We start from the raw sequence: 14,180 nt of genomic DNA on the forward strand, positions 1-14,180 counted from the left end.
ACATTGTCATTATGGGGTATTGCATATAGAATTTTTAAGGGAAAAAAATTATTTCATCCATTTTGGAATAAGGCGGTAACATAAAAAGATGTGCGCTGTGAATATGTTTTGGATACACTGTAAAAAAAGGGGCATACTGCTTCTTTGCTGAGCATGTCTCCAATGCACACAGAGTCCAGAGGTATTTGTTGTTTTTCTTTTACACTAGCTTCCACTCTGTCCATCCAGTCCATCATCTCATCTAAACCATCCTGGACACTCATAGACCGTGTAAGGGTGATCTGAAGTTTCTCATTTCTATCACTCACAGACTTGGAAAGGTTGTCGTACCGCTCTAATATGTCATCTGTAATACACAGAAACAAAGTTAAACTCTACAACAATGCATAGCTTAAAGGGGTCATGGTGTGCAAAATCACATTTTATTCAGAATAAAATACGACAGGGGTTTGTATAAACCACCTTCAATGCTATATCTGCACGTGAACAAAGTCTCCTGCTATAGACTCCATTCAGCTGAAAAAATAAAACTGGAAATGTTATATTATTTATACACCTCAAATAAGTCTGATTCCACTGTGTATGTGTGTACAGGTGTGCTATTTTGCACATGAAGGAGAGAGGAAACAGCATGTGCTCTTCATGCCTCAGGTGCTTTGACAAACTGACATCTTCTTTATATGTGAGGATTCATTCTTTTTTGGAATATTTAAAGTTGATGAGATAATTCAGAGTTAAAATCAATTTAATGTCACACCTGTTGCTGCTGTTTTAATGGTGACTGCTTGATAATGAGCCACTGCTCTTTCATGAGGGGTGCATTACAAATCCACAACTGATTCTGTTCTGATCCACTGCACTTAGCCCTGGACTATTTCTGACAAATTTCATTAATCTCAAGTTAATTTTAGTTCTCTGTTTGTTAGAGAACAAAAATATAGGGACTCTGGGTTCCAGATAGAATTTCTAGTGATCAGTTTCAATTTCAGCTCAATTCCACTGATTTGTGTTAAGGAGATCTCTCATTGTCGATTTAGGGCATGATTGTTGACTATAGCACCTAAAACACAATAGGCTACCTAATCGGGATATGCTATTGTGAGTTACCCATGGTAATACTGGCATCACAAATGACTGTATCCCATTGTGAAGGTTTTGAAAATGTTGAAAAGTTGTGGCGTTAGGACAGATCATGACCCAGCAATAGTGCACAATCAGATGCTAACAGGTGCTGAATGGGCACAAAAAAGGACAAAAGCAAGTGATAGTGGACAATCTAGAGCAACATGCAACTGTCAGCATGGGCTCAACTGGACAATTTGGATGAAATTATAGTCGGCAATGGGGCCACACATCGCACATCATAGCGCGCAGTGAGACCATGCACAACAGCATACGACTGCCAAGGAATGCTGTCAATTCAAGAAAGCAATTGTTGCAACACATCAAACTGGAAGCAATAGCATACAGTCCGAGCTCATCCAATGCTGTGCTGTTTGATCACAAAATGCAGCCAAGCACACCAGATCACCCACAATTAGAAATGGTCAACCAATCTGCTTGAATTTGGGGAGCACAAAAGTGGGAGCAGAAATCCCCTTTCCTTCACATGCACAATGCAATGGAGACAAAGTGGAACGCCACAGCAGAATAGTGGTCAGAGTGAGTTGATGTATGGTGTGGCACCGCTTATCATGGCCTTGTTGCTGTTCATCCTTGTGTCTGATCGGACGATACAGGATTGCTGCCAACAGTTGGGTGCTAATTACTTCATATTTGAATGTGGACAATCAAATCAATCAGGGCTAAAAACCTGCAATGGGAGATGAGCCTTACTTGGCCATATCTTTATCTTCAAACACATGCCTACTGGTCTACCTTCAGTGCCATCACAGTCCACGTCCTAAGCTTTCTATATAGTCGGAATTGCAATAAAGCTGTACATGACAGTATGACCCCTCTGGATGATATTCAGAGTGTCCTGAGAAGAAACACCTCCTCCTGTGAAGACTGGCAACTCCAAGCCCTGGCAACTTTCAGGGTCGCAACATGGAAGACCTTGCATATTCCATTAGGGACTCAATGTGAAGTACAGAATTATTTCATTGCATAAACACAGTTGGCACTGACCATTTTGTTCCTGGTGTAATTCTGTAAACAGATTCCAATCTTGTAGGAATAGCTACAGCAACCATAAATAAATAAATAACAGCCATATTTCAATAAAAAGAAAAAAAAACCTTTTCTTCAGAACATCAAGCTACATTATAATATTATTGCATGAAAGCACCACAGTTGTTTAAACCTTTCCAACACAACATGGATTTTTTTTATGTGTATTACATCCCCAACTGCACATGCATGAATTCCCGCCATTATTACAAGTCATTTTTAACAGGAATTCAGTATCATACTTGATTTTGCCCTCACCTACAGTCTCCTGGATCTCATCTGGATTGCTCAACAGGTCTCCTTCAGATGATATTAAAGAATCTGCTGTTTTGCGTAGTGTGTCAATAGCACTTTGGTGCCCAGTCATCTGACCCTGTAGGGCCTGTGGATTGGTAAAAAAAAAAAAAAACAACAACAACAAGAAAAAACACGCTCAGAGTAAAGAAAACTGGGCCATCACATAAACGTGTGATGTCTCGACAAATATTCTGTTTGTATTATAACTGTCTTCTGCACTTCATCAGAATGAAGATGAAAACGACATTACATGCTGCACATAAATGTCTGAACCTCTTACATATGTCCTACTGTTAGAAACAGACCCTTCTGTTGTGAACAAGAGCTTTTGTTTTCTGCAAGAATTTGCAAATTAAAAAAGGCCAAAAATATAGCATTTCTTGACTGGCTCCCAGTCGATCCTTATCTCAGCATATCAATGATCTAATTCACAAACTCTCTTCCCCAGAAATATTGTTGCATCCAAAGATTTAACAGAGAGAACACCGTCAGCTGAGCTTCTTGTCCAAATGCAGGAGTATGTGTGCTACAAATAAGTAAAATCAAGTGTGCCTTTAGACTTGGACACAGCACTAAAAGTAGCTATGTTAGTGGAAACACTGTAAAAGGTAAGGCAAGTCTATTGTGAGGTGACCTCATAATGGAACTAATGCTCCAAATCCCTCTTACTTCTGACCAGATCTTTTACTTTTATTCACTTGAATTTTTCCATTGCAAAGCTAATATATAAAAGTAATCTGATCGTGTTGCTGTACCACTATGGGGATAACATCTTACTGCCACATCAATCTCAATCCCCAAACTAAAAACTAACTGAATCTGTTATCGGGTTATCTGGACAAACTCAATTAAAGAATTACAGTTCATACAAATCAGCACTTTTATAGCCAGTTTTTCCTTTAAAACAAAAACTACAAGTAAGGGGATGCATACAGGAACATTTCCAAATCATTGAATATGTCTTGGACTTCATTTACATGAACCACTAAGAAATACAATCAGTACAGCACTGCATGTCAACTTGCAGTCATGCTGCTCTGCGCAAACCTGATCCTGTCAGATCTCAGAAATGTGATTAGTAACAGAAATACCTCTTAGGAACACCAGGAACTGTGAGCATGTCCGTCCATGTAGAACTGGAGTTGCGTCAGGAAGGGCATCGGTCATAAAACGTGCCAAACCAAGCAATCAGGGGCAGCCAAAAGCAAAAACAAATGAAAAAGGGACTGCATAGTAAATGTGTCTGTGATGTTTCTTAAAAAGATGTGAAATTTCAGCTACCATTTACCAGAAGGCACATGGGACACTCAAACCTATATTTGTTAAGTTTTGTTGCATGAAAATCCTTTTTTCAGCCACCCAGTTTTTAATGTTTTTAATCTTTATTTCTTTGAATAAAATTCATTCAAATTCATTCATCTGTTCATTCATTCAAAGCTTTTTAACTTGTGACACAACCAACCCAAGCATGATGCACAATTTCTCCAATCAGCCATGGAATCCTATTAACTCCTTCAGAGCCGTGTCTTGATGGCCTCCCTGACTAGTTTTGTTCTTACAAAGTTACTCATTTTTGGAGAAATGTGTCATGGTTCAGAACTGTTTGTACAACCCCAATTCCAGTGAAGTTGGGACGTTGTGTAAAATGCAAATAAAAACAGAATACTGTCAGGTCATGAGTTTATCTGCTGCGGGGTTTTGATTAGTTTTTTATCTGACTGGTTGTTTTCTTTTCTTTTAATTATGTTCTTGGTTGACTTTTTCCCTGTGTTGGGTTTTCTGGCTCTCTGGGATGTGGGCGTGTCTCTCTGTCTCCCTCTCTCTCTTTATCTCTTTCTCGCACTGGCCACGCCCTCTTTCAGCTGCCTTCTGCGCACACCTGTCTCTTTGCCTCTCATTATCAGAAGATATATATATTGCTCATGTTGCTCTGCTTCTTCGCCAGATTGATGCGCTCTGTGCCTTCATTCCCGCCTCCGATTCCTGTGTCCATTGTCCTGCCTGCTTTTGCATATTACCGACCTCCAGCCTGTTCACTCCGACCTTGTTTAAGCCTGATGTCTATGGTACTTTTGCTGTGTTTTTTGGACTGTCTCTCCGTGTACCGACCTGTGCTCTTCACCTCACTAAAGTTTTGCTCAAACCCTAACTGCCTACTGTTGTGTGGGCCGCTGAAGAGGAGGTACTGCTGGCCCACCACCACCAGAGGGCGCCCTGCTTGGAGTGCGGGCTCCAAGCACGAGAGGGCGCCAGACCCAGAAGAAGTGACAGCTGTCACTCATCCTCTGCACCAGCTGTCACTCGTTATCATCACTACCATAAAAGCCGGACTGCAACTCCACCTCCCCGCCGAGAAATCGACTACCAGAACCAAGGTAATTTCTCTGCTGACTAATACGCTGTCTAACTTTATTCTGTGTGCAGTCGCATTCCTGTGAAGACCCAGAAGAGGGACAAACAGGAGCTGCACGAGTGTGTGTGATTTGGAGGTGGAGGTGCTCCCTCCTAACGGTATCTGGACTATAGATCACTGAGTGTGCGGACTCACACTCACACATCATATTTCTGCTTTCTGCCAGCAGTACCAGGGTCGACAGTCGAAGACAGAGGCCACCTGGGGACTCGGGACTTGGCGGCTCCGGTGTTCTTCAGGCCGTTGGTGGTGGAAGCCGTGTGGGACGCGGCTTCTCTCTCGTCGGGCGTCTTCTATCTTCGAGCCTGCCCACACTTCACCTGGTGTTTATTGACTGTGAAATTACGACACGTTTCGTTGTGTAATATCACAACATTAAATTGTTACCTTTTGGCTTACTCATTGTCCGTTCATTTGCACCCCCTGTTGTGGGTCCGTGCTACGACACCTTCCCAACACCTACTAATATTCAATTTAATACACCACAAAGACAAGATATTTAATGTTTAAACTGATAAACTTTATTGTTTTTGTGCAAATATTTGCTCATTTTGAAATGGATGCCTGCAACACATTTAAAAAAAAAGCTGGGACAGTGGTATATGTACCACTGTGTTACATCATCTTTCCTTCTAACAACACTCAATAAGCGTTTGGGAACTGAGGACATTAACTGTTGAAGCTTTGTAGGTGGAATTCTTTCCCATTCATGCTTGATGTACGACTTCAGTTGTTCAACAGTCCGGGGTCTCTGTTGTCATATTGTGTGCTTCATAACACGCCACACATTTTCAATGGGCGACAGGTCTGGACTGCTGGTAGGCCTGTCTAGTACCCGCACTGTTTTACTACGAAGCCACGCTGTTGTCACACGTGCAGAATGTGGCTTGGCATTGTCTTGCTAAAATAAGCAGGGATGTCCCTGAAAAAGACGTTGCTTGGATGGCAGCATGTGTTGCTCCAAAACCTGGATGTACCATTCAGCATCGATGGTGCCATTACAGATGTGTATGTTGCCCACGTCATGGGCACTAACACACCCCCATACCATCACAGATGCTGGCTTTTGAACTTAGCGCTGATAACAATCTGGATGGTCTTTTTACTCTTTTGTCCAGAGGACACGACGGCCATGATTTCTAAAAACAATTTGAAATGTGGACTTATCAGACCACAGCACACTTTTCCACTTTGCGTCTGTCCATTTCAAATGAGCTCAGGCCCAGAGAAGGCAGTGGCGTTTCTGGATGTTGTTGATGTATGGCTTTCGCTTTGCATGGTAGAGTTTTATCTTGCACTTGTAGATGTAGCGACGAAATGCATTAACTGACAATGGTTTTCTGAAGTGTTCCTGAGCCCACGTGGTAAGATCCTTTACACAATGTCAGTTTTTAATGCAGTGCCACCTGAGCGATCAAAGGTAACGGGCATTCAGTGTTGGTTTTCGGTCTTGCCACTTACATGTAGAAAGTTCTCCAGATTCTCTGAATCTTCTGATTATATTATGGACTGTAGATGATGGAATCCCTAAATTCCTTGCAACTGAATGTTGAGAAACATTGTTCTTAAACTGTTGGACTATTTTTTTCATGCAGTTGTTCACAAAGAGGTGATCCTCACCCCATCTTTGCTTGTGAACGGCTAAGACTTTTGGGGAATCTCCTTTTATACCCAATCATGAGTGTCCTCAGTTCCCAAGCACTTATTGAGTGTTGTTAGAAGGAAAGGTGATGTAACACAGTGGTAAACATACCACTGTCCCGACTTTTTTGAAACGTATTGCAGGCATCCATTTCAAAATGAGCAATTACAACTCCTGGCAATAATTCTGGAATCACCGGCCTCGGAGGATGTTCATTCAGTTGTTTAATTTTGTAGAAAAAAAAAGCAGATCACAGACATGACATGACCAAGCAGAGGGAAAAAAATATGGACTCACTCAATTCTGAGGAATAAATTATGGAATCACCCTGTAAATTTTCATCCCCAAAACTAACACCTGCATCAAATCAGATCTGCTCATTAGTCTGCATCTAAAAAGGAGTGATCACACCTTGGAGAGCTGTTGCACCAAGTGGACTGACATGAATCATGGCTCCAACATGAGAGATGTCAATTGAAACAAAGGAGAGGATTATCAAACTCTTAAAAGAGGGTAAATCATCACGCAATGTTGCAAAAGATGTTGGTTGTTCACAGTCAGTTGTGTCTAAACTCTGGACCAAATACAAACAACATGGGAAGGTTGTTAAAGGCAAACATACTGGTAGACCAAGGAAGACATCAAAGAGTCAAGACAGAAAACTTAAAGCAATATGTCTCAAAATCGAAAATGCACAACAAAACAAATGAGGAACGAATGGGAGGAAACTGGAGTCAACGTCTGTGACCGAAATGTAAGAAACCGCCTAAAGGAAATGGGATTTACATACAGAAGAGCTAAACGAAAGCCATCATTAACACCTAAACAGAAAAAAACAAGGTTACGATGGGCTAAGGAAAAGCAATCGTGGACTGTGGATGACTGGATGAAAGTCATATTCAGTGATGAATCTCGAATCTGCATTGGACAAGGTGATGATGCTGGAACTTTTGTTTGGTGCCGTTCCAATGAGAGTTATAAAGATGACTGCCTGAAGAGAACATGTAAATTTCCACAGTCATTGATGATATGGGGCTGCATGTCTAGCAACAGCAATCAGAGAAAGTTGGAGCCAGATTGATGAAAAGTACTGTTTGTCACTCATTAAGTCCATGCCTCAGAGACTGCAAGCTGTTATAAAAGCCAGAGGCGGTGCAACAAAATACTAGTGATGTGTTGGAGCGTTCTTTTGTTTTTCATGATTCCATAATTTTTTCCTCAGAATTGAGTGATTCTGTTGTGAAAGTGTAGTGACACGGACCCACAACAGGGGGCGCAAATGAACGGACAATAGAAGGAGTCAAATTTGAACACTTTACTGTTGTGAATGCCACAACCATACACAGCAGATTATAGAATGATACAAAGTCAATGGATAAAGGTGTCGTGTGGGCAGGCTCGACGATAGGAGACGTCCATCTAGAGAAGAACCGGAACCACACGATTTCCTCCGCCACCGAACCCGAAGGATACTGGAGCCGCCAGGTCCCGAGTCCCTCAGGTGGCCACCGTTTCCGCGTGTCGGATCTGGTACTGCTGGCAAAGAGCAAAGACAGTCAAGTGTGGGTGTGTGTACACCCAGTAACAACAACGGTGGGAATTCCACCTCCACCTCAAATCACACACTCGTGCAGCTCCTGTTTAAGCACTTATCTGGAAAGAGTGAGAGGTGAAGACGTCGGCACTCTCACAAACCACCAATCAGCTGACAAGGCACCACAGGACAACGGCTGCTAACAGAGCACACGTAAGTTATAATTCCTTTAGTACGGCAGAGAATATTACCTCCTTAGAAGAACGATATCTTGGCGACGTGGTGGAGGTGTCATCCTGCTTTTATCCGGGATGAAGTGCAGATGATCGGTGACAGCTGTCACAGTTGATGAGTGACAGCTGTCACCTCGGCTGTTCCTGTGAGGCGGCAGCGCCCTCTAGTGCCTGAAGCCCGCACTTCAGGCAGGGCGCCCTCTGGTGGTGGGCCAGCAGTACCTCCTCTTCTGGCAGCCCACACAACAGATTCCCTATTTTTTTCCTCTCTGCTTGGTCTAAAAAAGTAACCGTTACTGACTGCCACAATTTTTTTTCCTGATTTCTTATAGTGTTTCTTAAAGCCAGAAAGTTGCCATTTGAAATGACTTTAGTTTTGTGTCATGTCTGTGATCTGCTTTTTTTTCTACAAAATTAAACAACTGAATGAACATCCTCTGAGGCCGGTGATTCCATAATTTTTGCCAGGGGTTGTATTTGCACAAAAACAATAACGTTTTTCAGTTTGAACTTTAAATATCTTGTCTTTGTGGTGTATTCAATTGAACATTGAAGAGGATTTGCAAATCATTCTATTCTGTCACAACTTCATTGGAATTGGGGTTGTATTTCTCAATGATTGATGTAAATGAAGTCCAAAACAACCCTGAGTCACTGAAATGTTCATGTATGCATCCCCTGACTTGTCTTAAGAAAATTCACTTTAAAAGTGATGAATTACATTTAAAATAATGCTTATACTGAATTTGCCCAACTACCACAGCTGAAAAACGAAGAAATATGTGTAAAACTGGCTGTAATTCCTGAATGAACACATAGTAGTTACCTGAAAAACTAACTGGATCTAATGACTAAATCTACAACTGACTCTACAGAAACAGCTCATAAAATGTGCAGTGCAAAAATATTCCTCAAACACGGCAGTAGGCAGGGATTTTTCTGCTGCTAATCACTATAAAGCCATGTAACATCCTTGAAAACTGATGTCAATGAAAGTGAATAGCATCCTTTGACACATTACACAAATGCACAAAAAACTGCTTTCATGAGTCTTTAGGTGGACTAAGATGGGAGGTTGTAGGAGTTTCTCTTGCCTTGGTCTCCTCCAGATGCCTCTGTAGTGTTTGTGGATCAGCTGCTATACTTTCTGATTGCTGCCTTCTCGCCTCCTCCTCCGAACCTTTGAGCCACGTCAATAGGGCCGCACTGGAGTCTTCATACTTCTTATACTTGTCAACCACATGTCTGAGGTTGTTGCCAAGCTGATGGCACTGAAATGAATCAAATAAACTCTACTGTATGGAGTATTACAATTAAGACATGCAAATACCACCATCAAGTGGCATGACTAAGATATTGCAGCATATGAAGCCAAATTCTGAATAAAATACCTGTGAATGTAACGTTTTGTAACAGCTGGCTGCAGAGTCCAGCTTGTCCTTGACAGCAGAGCAAGTTCCTGAAGTGTCGACATGCAGCAGGGCATTTTTGGCCCCAGACTGAGTCAATCCAGAGGCCACATCTAATACTTTCTGTCCTGAAATGGTAATGAACCGAAGATCCCCTTTGTGAGAAATCACATCTTCTGAGAAGCTCTTCTGGCGCTGGAGTTTCTCACTGAGAATATCGAGGGACCCCGCAGGAGCTTCGAGCTCCTCTATATCTCCTTCAGCCTGATCTAACCACCCTTCAAACTCCTCACAATCATCCTGGAACTTCTTTAATTCCTCCTGGACACACTGCACCTGTTTCATCTGTTGCTCAGCTTGGGTCAGCGAGGACTCATAGAGCTCCTTCAGGTCCTGGATGTCCTTCTGCAGTTTGTCCTTCTCCTCTGTAGAGAGCACGTTGTCTTGCTTGTCAAGCAGAGCCTGGGCTGACTGAGTGGCTATGATCAGATCCTGCTGCTGGGAAAGAATGTCCTGATGGCAAGCCTGGGAGAACAGTAATGAATAAATTATTCAATTATTCAAAGCTGAAAGTCTACACTACAAGGACATCTTGTCTTGTTTCAGTTCAACTCCACTGGTTTGTGTCACTGTCTAAATACTTGTGACCTAGCTTCTGAAACTGAAACTACAAAACATCAACAGTTCATTTTCTCAAGCACAATGACAAACATTTTTGCAGCAAACTAACAAGCTATACCTTGACCCTTTCAAACTGCTTGTCAAGATCCACTGATGGACTATTTTCAGTAGTAGTCTCTCTGCCCAAGTTATTTTCACTGCTCTGTGAAGTGTTTCCATTGGCATCATCATCATCATCCTCTCCCATTTGTTCCTGTGCACTTTCATTGGGCAGGTTTCCATTCTCTTTGTTATTATGGTCAGTTTTATCAAACCCATTCCCCTTTTCATTCCCCATGTTGGATATCCAATCCAGAAGACCTTCAATTTTGTTTTTGCTTTCTTGAAGCTGTTCAGCAGCTGCAGCCTAAAAAAAAAAACACCACAGATTAACAAAATGTTACACAGTGTTCAATACATACACCAATAGAACCCAAAATCTAAAAAGGTTGGGATGATATGGAAAATGCAGATTAGGTGAGGGAAGCCACCATAGCACTCATGACAGCTCTGAAAAAATTATAGGCTTCTGTGGATGTAAGTGGAGAAACTGAGAATGGTGCAACATTTGCATGTTGCATCACCATTCACATCTTCACATTAGTGTGGAGTAGAGAAGTACTGTAAAACAGGAAAACAGATCAAATGTAGGCTAGGATTTACTACGTGACTTCTGGCAAAGTGTCTCCTCTATACCACCTGATCATGAAGATATATAAATGATGATGCAACAGACAAAAGTTGCACTATCCACAGTTTCTCAAACTACAACCACTGAAGCCTATAAATCCTTCAGAGATGTCTGGATGTTTTGGTAGCTTCCCTCCCTTGTATCCTTCCAGCATGGCAAATCAATCTTTCAGAACTGTCTATTTGAGACAGATTTGCCAGACAGTACTATAATGTTTGTATTTCAAAATAACTGATGCAAATGAAGTCCAAGACATGTTCAGTGACTGGAAATCTTCTTGTATCCATCACCTGAATTGACTCAAGAAAATGGTTTGTAAAACTGATAATTTAATCCTTATATGTTGAATAAACTGCCTCTGTCCTATCTGAAATGTATGTACATTAACAAATGACATGAAACTAACCACACAAAACATCAAATATGCTGGGTTCATACTGGCTTCAATGAAATAGAAGACAAAGCAAATTTAAAGATTACTGTCTTTTTGTTTTTGTTTTTTTACATTTTCTATACATTCCCAACTTTTTTCTGATATACGGTTGTAGTTGTTGGAATAAGAACTCGAACCTTCTCGTTCTCCTGTTTTATTGCTGTGGTCACAATCTTCTCCATGTCCTTCCTGGACTCCTCAGCCCGCCGATTGATGAGCTTGGCTTTGCTTTTAGCCTCTTCCAGCTTGCTCTCAATGATGGCAATCTGATCTGGCATCAGCTTGCTCCGGTTTTCTTCCAAAAACAGTTTTGTACTTGCAATAATCTCATTCAAGGAACTAGCATTTGTCAGTACATCTTTTTGCAGGGCCTTAACATCAGACAGGAATAAATAATAACGAATAAAGTTAGCCAAGAATAGCTTTGTTACACTTGGACAGAGATGCTGTATTCACATTACTGGCTGATGTAGCCTGAACCTGATTTAGGTATTTATTCATTCATTTTGCCAGATGTGATTTTGCTTTCATCTGGACAGTTTCAATTCATGTCCATGTGCAAACTGTACAGTTGTATACATAAGTATTTGGACAGTGACAGAATTTTTGTAATTTTGCCTCTGTACCACCACAATGGATGTGAAATAATCGGAATCAGAATGTGCGTGAGTCCATCACCGGCATTTTTATTAGGTACACGTTGCTAGTACCGGGTTGGACTGCCTTAATTCTTCGTGGCATAGGTTCAACAAGGTGTTGGAAACATTCCTCTGAGGAAAAGTGGATGTAAAAATGATGATTTGCATGAAAACTATCCTTGTATTTAGTTTGTTTAGTTGTGTATTTAGTTTAGTTTGTTTGCTTCACAGAAAATTTTTGCTAAACCCCTTGAATTAAAGCTAACACTCTACACTATACAAGCACGTATTAACTGTCCCATTTCAATTCCTTTGTGTTGGTGTATGACACCAAAGTGTCACTGTCCAAATACGTATGGACCACTTTAGCGAATCTGAGTGTTCACACAGTGGTCAAACTGAATGAGATAAGAATCAAATGAGATTTAAATCGGAGCTACATTAGATGTGGAACCACATCTGAAAGTGAACCAAGCCTACGATGAAAAAAGTAATTTGGTGTGCTCACTCTATTGTATACTGGGGAGGAAAATGTTTTGACCATTCTCACAGCAATCACATAGCCAGAGACCAGATTTAAATCAGTTCCAAGATCATGTGCATCAAAAGTAGCCCAAATCTAAAATAAAGAGTACCAGAGTTGGTGTATTCATACTATCTGAAAAATGTCATGTACCCAAATATATAATGAATAAAAAATGATTCAAGTTACTTCATGTGTTCATGTGAATGCAGCCATAATGCATCCCTTAAAAAGCATGGATTCTGAGGCACCTGATGCTCCTGCTGGTACTGCTGCAGGTCACTGACACACTCTGTGTTTTCAGCCTGTTGCTGATGGCCAAGAAGGAGGTTCTCTGTCAGGGTGAGATTACCGCAAGCCTCTTCCAATTTCTCTGTAAATTCCTTTTGTTTTTCCAAAATAGACTGTTGGGGGGAAAAAAGAAGCAAGTTAAAATCAAACTATTATTGTACTTTTTAAAACAGTAAATCCACATTTATGTTTTAAAGACAAAAATCCTAAACTGTGTAGTGTTATTTTTGCAGTGTAGAGTTATTAAAAAAAACAGTCACAACTCCTTATCAAACTAGAAACTAGGCTAAAAGAATACAAGCACATTAATGTGACATGCAAATTCTGATTTGAAGCAGATTCTCCTTTCGCGATGAATTAAAAATGTAGTATGCTGTAAACATGCACGCCATTCATCACCTTGTTCTCTTGACATAGTAAAAATAAGATCTAGAAGGTACCATACTGTATATTGTGTGTTAGTGAGTCTTTTTTGTGAGTGAAAAGTGTTCATAGAGAAGATGGGCTGTTTCCACTGGTGTGTTGCGTCCTGTAGAACTTAACGAGAACAACGGTTAGTGTTGCAGTGATCAAGCACTTTGGCATGCAATGCTGTTATTTGTACTTCATACTTAGCATACAAGACAGAAATACTTTGATAAAAGCTCTATCTGATATGGCTGAATACTAAATGTGTGAAAAATAAATATACACCTTAACTGGCATATGCAAAAAAGAAAGAAAGAAAGAAAAAATTTAAAAAGGCAACAACAAAGCCCAGATTTCAGCACTGTAGCACTGCTTCTGAACGACAGTACGCCGTTCTAAACGCCACCGCGTTCCAAACGGCCGATGGGCGGCGGTTAGTATAAAAACGCTAGTGCGCTGCATGCAGGCCTCTCACTCGCGGCCAGCTCCAGATATTTTTGCAGAGAAGCTCCAGTATGCCTCCTAAAAGAAAGTTGGCAGCGGCAAGGACAAGAAGAAGGAAACCAAGAGGTCTGGTTCAGAAGCAGAGGGGAGGCCTGTGGTGGAGACGGAGCAACACGTTGAGGAGGGGGAAAGGAAGGAGAAGAAAAGGCTGAGGATGATCTCCCTCCCCCTTGCAGTGACAGAGGCATGTATTCCTGCTGCTTCAGCCTATTATACTCTGGGGTTGGTGCCTATATGCAAATGATCCTGGAGTAACGCAGGATTTGCCTGGATAAAAACCTGGGTATTAACCAGCGGTACACAGGGCATTATCGGCGGCAGCAGAACACCGC

The 14,180-nt window shown here is 41.3% G+C and overlaps 1 protein-coding gene across 1 annotated transcript in view; it reads right to left on the bottom strand.

Moving 5' to 3' along the window:
* The window catches only part of dst (dystonin), a 318,051-nt gene that overhangs the window by 108,106 nt on the left and 195,765 nt on the right, over positions 1 to 14,180 (bottom strand). The window contains exons 39-45 of the mRNA XM_034185302.1: positions 12,897 to 13,049; positions 11,622 to 11,855; positions 10,440 to 10,727; positions 9,683 to 10,225; positions 9,386 to 9,562; positions 2,431 to 2,554; positions 138 to 346 (exon numbers count right to left, since the gene is read on the bottom strand). Of these exons, the coding sequence (XP_034041193.1) occupies positions 138 to 346; positions 2,431 to 2,554; positions 9,386 to 9,562; positions 9,683 to 10,225; positions 10,440 to 10,727; positions 11,622 to 11,855; positions 12,897 to 13,049 (1,728 nt within the window). The remainder of the gene's footprint in view (positions 1 to 137; positions 347 to 2,430; positions 2,555 to 9,385; positions 9,563 to 9,682; positions 10,226 to 10,439; positions 10,728 to 11,621; positions 11,856 to 12,896; positions 13,050 to 14,180) is intronic.

Source organism: Thalassophryne amazonica, chromosome 13 (genome assembly GCF_902500255.1).
Source record: "Thalassophryne amazonica chromosome 13, fThaAma1.1, whole genome shotgun sequence".
Lineage (NCBI taxonomy): Eukaryota > Metazoa > Chordata > Actinopteri > Batrachoidiformes > Batrachoididae > Thalassophryne > Thalassophryne amazonica.